Below are 11,077 nucleotides of genomic sequence, written 5' to 3'. Positions count from 1 at the left end.
CCACTTTCCAATATCTCTCCAGATTTCATTCCATCTTACAGGGCCCATAAATCATCCCAGTGCTCGAGAAAGTCCAATGTTGCAGCAAATTGTAAATGAGTAACTCCCATTAGTAAGCATTTAAATAAAACTTATATATGCCACAAGAGAGTAAAAGCCAGAAAGTGGAAAATCAGGATGTGAACCTGATTTCTGATGATAAAAGCACAGTTTCTTCTATATCACATGCATACATGAGTCCACAGCATTCTTCATCCCTATGAAGGAGCCCTGGGGCCCCTACTCATGAATTGTGCTGGCCAGGCAAGACCATGGCCTGCCCCCCGGAACGGCAGCTGGAAGGGATGTTTCCAGACATCCACTTACTTTAGTGGAGATTTCTGGACACCGACACTACAGACATTCTGGGCCAGGCCATTTTTTGTTCTGAGGGACAATCCTTATAGGCTGTTGGGCAGCACGCTTGACCCCTACCCACCAAATGCCAGTAGTTCCCCTGAGCTGTCACACCCCAAAATGTCTCTAGACTTTACCAAGTGAATGCATAGGGGTAGATAGTCCCCCTGCGAGAGCCACTGGTTTAGTCTGAAGACATTTTCCATCTGCTCGTATAAATACTTTTTTAAAGGATTTTTTTTTTTTTTTATTTGACAGAGACACAGCAAGAGAGGGAACACAAGTTCCCAAAGTGGGAGAGGGAGAAGCAGGCCTCCCAGTGAGTAGGGAGCCCAATGCAGGGCTCAATCCCAGGACCTTGGGATCATGACCTGATGAGCCCAAGGCAGCTGCCTAACGACTGAGCCATCCAGGGGCCCCTAAATTTTGTTTCAGTGTCAAACAAAATTTGAGATGACGGTATTAAAAGATAAGTTAAACCTCCAAGTGGGGCTCTACAAAATAGGTCTGCTGAAAACAAAGTATCATTTGTATTCAAAGTCATGAAAAGGTAAACATTGGATACATTTTAATAGCCAACCAAAGAACTCTTAGTTGTACATCAGCTCTGTACAGTTTACTGTTGCAAGGAAGCCATTTTTTATAAGCCACTCTTTAAAGCTTAAGGCAAAGGCTCACATAAAATAACCTCAGTCACAGATGAGAGATATCACAGCTTTATAGTGCACTTCTGAGCAAATTTCCACGTTGTTTAAATCCAGATTTTCACTGTCTTGAGTAAAATGTGATAAAATTTGTGAAAAACGTTTCTGTTGCAGAAACTCAGAAGCTTTACAAGAAGTTGGAGAAGACTGTGTTTTTGTATTGTTAGATCTGAATAGCTATTGGTAAGCTTCCCAAATTGAGTTTTCTCAGTGTGACAGGGAATGGACCTGTTCCCTATAGGTGGGGCTGAGGCTGGCTTGAGTGTATGTGGCTCATCCAAGCAAAACAAAAACTTTTTTTTTTAAAGATTTTATTTATTTGACAGAGAGAGAGAGACAGCGAGAGAGGGATCACAAGCAGAGGGAGGGGATGAGGGAGAAGCAGGCTTCACGCAGAGAAGGGAGCTCAAATAAGATGTGGGGCTCCATCCCAGGACTCTGGGGTCATGACCCAAGTTGAAGACAGACACTTACGGCTTAACACTTAATGACTGAGACACCCAGGCGCCCCCAAACCAAAAACTTTTTATTATGGAAATATTTAGACATAAAAGTAAGCAACCTAAGAAAATGCGTAAATCCATTTCCTGCTCCCACTAAAATATGTCTAAAATATGTCATCTACCCATGGATTAAGAAATTTTGGAGACAGGGAACGCCACTGAGGTCCATTACAGCTGTAAATTTTCTTAGGATGTTTAAGTGAATTTTAATCTCACCAAGAGGTGCTAGATAAAAACTTTAAATGACAAACTTTCAGTGAACAAAGCTGTTTTTTCAAGTAGCGAAAAGTAAAATAATATGCCATTAGCAGGAGACTAATTATGCCTTTGTATAATTGTGTTCCTTTCAATAGAGGCAGGTTATTAAATATATATCTAAAGGTGTTTAATTCTAATATCTTTATAAAACTTATAAGGTAACTTAGAAATTAAAAAAAATCTTTTGTCAGACCACATGTCACCATACTCATAAAGGATTAGAACAATTATGCAAATCAAATTCTAGAAATAGCTCCGGGTATCCCATAATTCCTCAAGATAGATATGCTAATTAAATGGCTCGTGACTGTGGGTTGAAAGAATTACACACTGTACAGTTTCACTCTTTATGTCACTCTGCCGAATACCTGGGACAGGGGTTCCTCCTCATCTCCTCTCCTTCTGCCTCTTCTACGAAGCATACCACCATGCAAATTGGTCAGTACTCAGGAAACACATGGGAGAAACACATGGAGGAATAAAGGGGGAAAAAATAAATATGTTACATGAAAAAGACAAGGAAAATTTTCATTTACATTTCATGATCTCCAGAGAATATTCTGTAAGGCATGTATTAAGTCAGCATTGAAACTTTGATAATTTTTCAAAGCCTTTTGAAATTGTAGCACATCTATATTTCAAGAAAATGAAACTGTTTATTACACTTTGCAGGTTCCAAGACAAGTCCTAACCAAAAAACAGTATGTGCTTCTCAGATATCATAACCGGGCAGAAAATAAGATTTCCCATCCTAGAAGGCTACACAGGCTGGCATAATTCAGGTAATAGAAATGAATCAGGTAAATTTTAAAACATACACTTAACCAATAGTTTGCATGTTCTCCACCTAGCGTAGGCTGGCCACTTAAATCTTAATTTATAAATGACTAAATTATTTCTCCTAGAAGCCAAATAATAATAACCTTAATGTACCTGTCTGTCTAATGTTACCAAGAAGTAAGGGAATTGCATTTATGCCTTGACATTGCAACTTAAAATAGTTTTACCTGTTTTCACTGTGTAATTTGAGGTGACTTCAAGACTTGGGACTTGTGCGTATAAATTTCAAGCTGTTTATCTGACATGACTGCAACCAGGACACAGCGTGAGTTAAATCCCTACTAAGTCTCTCCCCCTCCCTTATCCTTGACCCAAAGCACAAAATACCCTTTTCTGTGGGGTAAACCTGCTTCTCTTTCTTCTTTTGGGAGGGTAGTGGAGTGGTCTTCTTAAAGACTATCTGTTTGATTTCTATTAAGTTCTGACTCTTCTAACCAATAATGTCTTTGCTGGCTCTCCTTGAGGCAAGATTTTGTGTAACAAACTTTATTAAAATGGCTTCATTCTTTACTGGCACTTGAATATTTGAAGAGAAGTGTAATAGAAAATGCTGAGGAGAGAATCAGGTGGTTTTATTGCATTAGAGAGATTTACTTTATTTTTTTTTAAGTTTTTTCTTTTATTATTATTTTTTAATCCAAGGCAGAGAGAGAGAGAGGAAGTGAGTGCACACAAGCAGGGAGGGAGATCCAGAGGGAGAAGGAGAAACAGACTCCTCTCTGAGCAGGGACCCTGACCAGGGGCTCGATCTCAGGACCCTGAGATCATGACCTGAGCCAGAGGCAGACACTTACCCAGGCAGATGCCTAACGAACTGAGCCCCCAGATGCCCCTAGAGAGATTCACTTTAAAAATGGACACCAGAGTGGGGAAGATGTGGGAGTGAGAAGGTAACTTAAGAACATGAGAGGAGGGGAAACGTGGAAACTGGGCAATTTTTGTTCCAGTCTTTTGGTTCTTTCTGCTTTCCTCACTTGGGTAACCAAAGCATTCTAGCGTTTTAGCCTGTCTCAGACAATTGATTATGATGTCTGATCTCCTCATTATCCCCAAGCTTTCTATCTAGATCTCGCTTTGGGCATATATTATGTTCTGACTTGATTTGTGGTTTGGGGCATGCGTGCCAGGTTTTTCCACTTAGCTTGCTAACTCATTAGCAAGAGAACTAGAACTTCCATACCCCTGTGTCCTCCTGCACTGCCAACAGAAACTGCCTTATTAGCTTACAATACCTATTGATTACTGTAGATGGATTCATTCAAGTGGTTTTCCATTTTCTTGTAACTAGATTTATTAAATCAAAATCTTAAACATACACTGATCAAAACCAGCCCAGTAATAGGTATATTTTTAATCTTCCAGATTTATTTCATTCTAAGAAATAAAGTGAAATCTACTTTCTCCAGAGACAGGTTAATTTAACAGTTAACAGCAGGCTGAATGACCTGATAGTTGGAAAGAGTGATTAAATAAGTCTTTTTTTTTTTTTAACTTTGTAAATATGGTTCCAAGATATCTAGCATACCCATCAAAAGAGTGGAGGGAGTTGAATATTTTAAGTATTGTTGCAGTTAACTATTATTTCAAAAACCAACAATATTAGTGCCTAAAACACTGAATACTAGTGTCTGAAGCAATAGTAGTATTTATTTCAAGACCAGAGTCTGTAGATATGAGGTTGCTTGTTTGGTTAGGTAGCTCAACAATGTTAAGACAGATGCCTGTTCTTTTTATCTTTCTGGTCTGCTACCTTCACTGTGTCGACAGTATCTTTTCTCATGGCTGCAAGATGGCTGCTGTGGCTCCAAGCATCTAATCCTCACCAAAACATCCCAAAAGAAAGGAAGCAATGGGGGTGGGGGAAAACAAGAGAGTTCTATTCATGGGCTGGGTTGGACCCCAAAAGTCTTGCCTAAGTTGGAAAAAAGGTATAAGGAACCCCTTGGAGTCAGATCAAGTCTGCCTTGACTTCCATTCACTCCAGAAGCAGCTAATAGTGCTACAGTGGTCTAGAATAAGGGTGAGTAGAGAAGGTTTCCCATTGCCTCCTTTACCCTTCATGGAGGGAATCCTGAAACTCATTGGTCTTGGCAGGTGACAAAGAAAAACACATCTACTAGAGAAGGGTATTTTGCATCCACTACATTTTATAACCTAGGCCACCTTGGTGCAAAGACTACTCAAAATGCTGGTAAGATGATACATTTGCTACTCAACCCACCATGGCACTTGGATCTAATTTGTGGGTTTGGAGACTTGAATATTTTGCACGGTCTGTCCTAAAATGAACTCCCTCTCTCTTTGCATAGGTTAGTTCACCTTTTATATCTGGGAATTCATCCCTTACATCTGAAGGCTTAGTAGCAATGGAGTTGGGGCCAAGGGCCTGAGGACTTTGGACACAAGGAACAATACATGTAGAGCCATGTATAATACATGACACAGTATTATCTGGGCACTGTATTATCAGGGCACTGGCACTGATGGAGTGGCTGGAAGACAGGGCCTGGGGAAGGAATGGGAAGAGGTGAGACCTAAGGGAGCTGGGAGCCATGGCCATGCATGAGGATTCATGCAGGTAAACAAAATGGGCCAGGAGAGCCCAAGGAGGGGTGGCTGGGGCTAGAGGGGCCTGCAGAAATCTTGGATCTGGGGCCAGCACAAACCTGATGGTCAGCCAGGACCCAGGGGTATGGATGTAGAGTTGAGTTAGCCCTCTGCCATCCCAGTTCTTAAATATCGTGACTATTGCCTCTACCCTGGAGGGGTGGGTGAAGGATTTCCAGACAGAGAAGGGGACATGGGCTTTCCAAGGAGAGCTTATACAAAGGTCATCAGAGAAGGAAGAGATGGAAATGCACAGAGAGGATGAGGCCAGGGGCATGGAGGTGCTGGGCAGTGAAAGGCCTTTTGTGGCAGGCAAAGAAGTTTGCGCTCCATCCTATATGCCTCAGAAAGACCATAAAGGGTAAACCTAATCCTGCCCATCCAATCATCTTCCTGCAAAATGAACCCCTAACTCAGCGCTAGGACCCAGGACCCTTTTACCTCTTAGCAGGTAGGGAGGGCATTAGAAAAGGTAGGGGGTGGGGGTGAGACCAAAGACTTGGCAAAAATAATTGTGTCTTGTTTTAGTTCTCTTAAAAAGAGAGAAGAAAGGGGGAAAAGGAAGAAAGGAAAGGGAGGGAGGAAAGGATGGAGAAAGGCAGTAAGAGAAGAGGAACAAAGATAAGAAAAAGGAGTCAAGGAAAGAAAAGGGCAGTGGGAACCAATATGGCAAAACTGGTAAGATTTGTCAAGCTTGGATAATGGATACAGAGATTATTGTCATTATGGTTATTGATTTATTACAGCTTTCCCATTTGAGATATCTCATTTAAAAAAAAAAAAAAAAAGGAAACACGGGTGGAAATATAAATAATCCTGTTCCTGTGAAACTTTTAGACATATGATATGAAAACACCTAAGAATTCTTATTTTTGACCCAGTAGTTCCATGCCAGGACGTGCTGATGAAGAGTTATATACAAGAAATCTACTTTCTACTGGTTCAAGTTCAGGGAAAACTTGTTATCTCATGGGAGCAGGGGGAGAGTGGAGATGTGCTAAATTAACTTCCCAAATAAACAAATGAGCTATTTTAATGAAAGTCTTCCCCAAAGACCTTGTACCTGCCCTGGTACAATGAGTAGAGTATTCTGAAACACAACTAAACTTTTTCTTGATGATGTTTTATTAATATAATTAGCAATCAAAGTACATGTTAATAGAGTCATTGATCCAAAGAGCTGTTGAGGTGTGAGGGGCGTTTTGCCTCTACACACTATTCCCATAGACTGCTCATTTCTCTGCCTCTCTTTGTTCTTCTGTTCCCTTTACAGTTGGCTGTCATTTCTCATTACTCTTCACCTGAACTCTCATTAGAAATCATCCATCTAATCAGAATAAAACACAACAAAACCAAAACCAGATAACCGAGTTTATAGACATGGCATCTAAAATAGATCTTACATCTGAACACAAAGGCCTATTGGTCTCTCTCCAGCCAACTGGGGTAACTCTTAAGGATGTTCTTTCTTGGGTCCGACCTCAACCCCTCCTAATACGAAATCTCTGGACTCTGCAAGCACTTCACGTAATTATAATGAATATTAAAATTTGAGGATCACTGACTTATGGATTCTCCTATGAAAAAAATATCCATGAACTCAAAGCCATATATATAGGGCCCATGGGTTGTTCTGACAGGCTGCTGTGTAAGGCTGGATGTGTTCAGGAGTCAGATGACTTGGTCTCTGAGCCATGCCAGGTGTTAAATACTCTGAAAATCATATTGGCTTAGAGACTTCTTCTTTTTTTTTTTAACATGGATGCGGGGGGGGGGGGGGGGTTTAAGATGAGATTTACTTCCCCGCCTCTCTGTCTTCTGGTTAGCTGAGATTTCTGACAAGCGGCTCTTGGAGAATTAATATCTATCTGGCCTCATGATCTGGGAAGAAATAGGGTAATATTTAATCATATTTTCCAAATATGAGACCATCTTCACAGACTGTCTGCTACAGACAAAACAATGCCTTTGTCAGAGATAAACTGGCCACCCCTTCTTATTTTGGCTTAGGCCTCTGGGACTGAACACTTTATATTATGCTCAATTATAGTAAACTTCAAGATATTTACTGCACCTTATTTAGTTATTTTTATCAAAATGCTCACACTCGTGTTTTGTATGTTCATTTAAAAAGTTATAAAAGCAGTATATACATCTACTGTTTCTTTAAAGAGAAGATTTGCAGATTTTTATCTTGCATTTTAAGTTAACAAGACTCCAAATGTCTTAAATATGCTGATGGTCAACCAAATAGGCATGCACAAAAGGCTAATGGAACATGAATATCATATTTATTTATTTATTTATTTATTTTTTTTAAAGATTTTATTTATTTATTTGACAGAGAGAGATCACAAGTACGCAGTAGGCAGAGAGGCAGGCAGAGAGAGAGGAGGAAGCAGGCTTCCCGCTGAGCAGAGAGCCTGATGCGGGGCTCGATCCCAGGACCCTGGGATCATGACCCGAGCCGAAGGCAGAGGCTTAACCCACTGAGCCACCCAGGCGCCCCTGAATATCATATTTAGAAGTGTCTTACCACCAGTCACAACCTCAGGCAACAGCAACAAGAAACCACTCCAGAATGAAAATACTGGTATATTTGTATAATGCAAAGAGAAATACAGATATAAATCCTCAAAACGTAAGGTACATTAATAAAAATGTAGCATTATAAGCAAAAAATATTATACAGTACTTGCAGAATTTAGTCTTTCCATTTAAGATTACAATATGTCTAACAAGTATTTAAAATTATGGTTGTCATTATTAATTTAAAATATCCATCAGATGAACAGCACAGCTTAACCTAGCAAACATTTTAAGGAAATGCTTTGTCTTGTAGAAGTAGAGTATCATTATGTTTCATTCATTTATACCATGAACAAAAGAAGAACCATTTTCAAAGTGGAAATTCGTTTCATAAGACAGAATAAAACTGGGCTTCTCAAAGCACAAGCTGCTTCCCTAAACGTATTTTAATCTTTATTGGCAAAAAATACCTAAGCAATTCTGATTTCGTACTCTGCTTCTCAGAGCCTTCCCAATCCGTGAGCCACAATCAGCACAAAAACATGCAATACTGTATTTTCTTCACACCATCACTAACCAAAACACTTTTACTCTTTTAAAAGTTACAATTTTACAGAAATGTTTCCACTCAAGATTGGTATAATACAGAGAGCAGTTGTAGCTGATGTGTATTTTCTAGTAGTAGAAAGTAAGGTAGGAAACAAATCCCATTACTTGTTACTGCTTACAAACACCGCCTTGCAACTTTACACTCCGGTTTCTGCTCTTTAAATTCATTATCAATACCGAACAAAGTTTTCAACCCTTTCAACGAGCCAGGGCAGCGCAACGGACCCCACGGCCGGCCGGCAACTCAGAGGGAACTTAAGACAATTCCCCCCCCCCCCTTTCTCCTGCTTCCAACAGAAGACCCTCAAGAAGTCAAACTTGTGAAGTCCCCCTAGGTTCTTCTACTTCACTGCAAAATGTAATGCCACTTGAGGTTGTCAAAAATAGCTTCTGTAGAAAACTGGCCATGGTCTTTAGGAAACGTTGCATGAAGAAAATTAGTTTTAGCCTGTATTAAAAAAAGAAAGGAAGGAAGAAAGAAAAACACATAGAATAAAAGACGTCAGTCAGTACCAGTACAAAGACTCCAAGGCCTATTGTCAGGATGAAAATACACTTAGTAGGACAAAAGCACGGAGCTGGGGTAGGGCTGGAACATCGAAACCCATCCCTCCCCCCTCGAAAAAAGTAGTCTCTCTGTACAGCCCAAGTGCTGATCCACTTGGAGAGTCATCTCGAAGGCAACTTAGAAAATCAACAAGGGGGCCGCAAGGGGAGGGACGACGTCCCTGTCCGAGCCAAAGGGAAAGGCCGGGTGGGGCGTCCGTGGCTTGAGAGCCCCTCATAAGCCGATGCCTTTCAAGTCGCAGGGGAGGGAGGCCTGGGTGGTCTGGGGGCTCTGGCAGCAGGGGAACTGGGCCCTGAAGCAGTCTCTCAGCTCCCTGTTGAAGAGGAAGCACACAACAGGGTTGATGCCGGCCTGAGCGAAGGTCAGCCACACGGAGGCCGTCAGGTAGGCCTGGGGGACGGCGCCGGGCCGCACCAAGACCCGCAGGTAACTGGCCACGACGTAGGGCCCCCAGAGCAGCAGGAAGAGCAGGGTGACGGCGTAGAACATCTTGCACAGCCTCTTCTCCGTCTTGAACTCCTCGAGCACGAGGAGGCGGCGCGCGCCGCGGCCGGGCCCCGCCGGCCGGATGCCCACGAGCGCCGGCGGCGTGGGCCCGCGGCCGAAGCCCGCCGTCCAGTTGGCGGCCGCCTGGCCGGTGGCGCCGGGGCCGTGGAAGGTCCAGTCGTGGCTGACGGCGGGCACGAGGCGCGCGGGCCGCATCTTGCGGCGGTCGTGGATGAAGAAGAGCAGGCGGAGGTAGACGAGGTGCGTGGCGCCCACCACCACGGCCAGCAGCAGCAGGAAGCCGAGCGCGCCGGGGGCGCCGTCGGGCCGCTGCTCCAGGGCGCACGGCGCGTCCTCGTCGTCGCCGCCGCCGCCGCCGTCCAGCACGGGCGGGAAGGCCGCGGCCAGCGCCAGCGCCCAGGCGGCGCACACCAGCATGGCGGCGCACGGCCAGCCGGCCAGGCGCTCGGCGTAGAAGCGGTGGTGCGCGATGGCCAGGTAGCGGGTGACGCCCACGCCGAGCAGCAGGAAGGCGGCGTGGAAGCAGAAGAGCGCGGCCAGGAAGGCGAGCAGCTTGCAGCCCAGCGCGCCCGGCGGCGCCCCCGCCGCGGCGGCCGCACGCCGCGCCGCCAGCATGACGGCCGGGAGGCAGGCGAGCGCGCGCAGCCCGTCGGCCAGGCACAGGTCGAGCAGCAGGTAGTACGGGGCGCGGTGCAGGCTGCGCTCCCGCACGATGAGCAGCGCGAACAGCACGTTGCCCGCCAGGCTCACGCACAGCAGCAGGCTGAGCGTGGCCAGCTTCAGGCCCAGGGCGGCCGCCTCGCCGCCGCCGCCGCCGCCCGGCTCGCTAGCGTTCGCCATCGCGGCCTCCCCGGGCCGTGCGCTCCGCTCCGGGGCCGCTCCCGGCCTCGCCGCCCTCCCCAACCCCCGGGCCTCCGCGCCCGGGTTCCGCCGCCGCGCGGGCCCTCCGGCGAGCTCCCGGCCGGCGGGGCTCAGCCCGCGCCCGGCTGGCCCCTCCCGGGCTCTCCGAGCCGCCGCGCCGCCGCCGCCGCCATCTCAGGAATGATGCGCGCAGGAGGCGACGGCCACTCCCTGCACCTCGGGCGCCGCGGGCTTCACTGCGGACAGGGCCGCGCCGCCGCCCGCAGCCCCCCGCATCCTCCGCCTTCTCCTCCTCCGCCGCCGCCGCCGCCGCCGCCGCAGCCGCGCCTCTTGGCTCTGCCCCCCGCCGGGCCCGCCGCCGCCGCCGCCGCCGCAGCCTCTGCCGCCGCCGCCGCCGCCGCCGCGGAGCCCCCTCCCCTTCGCCGGAGCGCGCAGCGTGGCCGCCGCCGCCAGCCCCGCCGAGGCAGCCCGCGCCGCCCGGGGCCGGGCTGGGCTGGGGGCGCCGCCGCGGCAGCCGCGGGGCCGGGAGGCGGCCGGGAGGGAGGCAGGGCCCAGGACGCGAGGTGGCGACAAGTCGCGTTTGGCCCCAGGTAACGGGGGTCCGGCGGCGGCGTCCGGCGCCCGCGCTGGGGTCACGGTGGCCGTGCGCAGGGGGAGGTGGCTAGGGACGGCAGGGTCGGGGGGCCTGGGGAGGC

At 46.8% G+C, this 11,077-nt stretch overlaps 1 protein-coding gene across 1 annotated transcript; it reads right to left on the bottom strand.

The window, feature by feature from the left end:
- Nucleotides 1-7,883: 7,883 nt before the first annotated feature.
- GPR27 (G protein-coupled receptor 27) lies at nucleotides 7,884-10,442 on the bottom strand. Its single transcript, XM_059390159.1, has one exon. It carries the CDS (start codon nucleotides 10,359-10,361, stop codon nucleotides 9,228-9,230), a length of 1,134 nt encoding a protein of 377 aa, XP_059246142.1. The 5' UTR covers nucleotides 10,362-10,442; the 3' UTR covers nucleotides 7,884-9,227.
- Between the last annotated feature and the right edge of the window lie 635 nt (nucleotides 10,443-11,077).

This window comes from Mustela nigripes, chromosome 2 (assembly GCF_022355385.1).
Source record: "Mustela nigripes isolate SB6536 chromosome 2, MUSNIG.SB6536, whole genome shotgun sequence".
Classification (NCBI taxonomy): Eukaryota; Metazoa; Chordata; class Mammalia; order Carnivora; family Mustelidae; genus Mustela; species Mustela nigripes.
The sequence above is the reverse complement of the archived record's forward strand: the minus strand, read 5'-3'. Positions and strand labels throughout refer to the sequence as shown.

What these genes read in the sequence shown, in the direction of transcription:
- GPR27 (XM_059390159.1), bottom strand. Translation starts at nt 10,361, where the DNA reads ATGGCGAACGCTAGCGAGCCGGGCGGCGGCGGCGGCGGCGAGGCGGCC.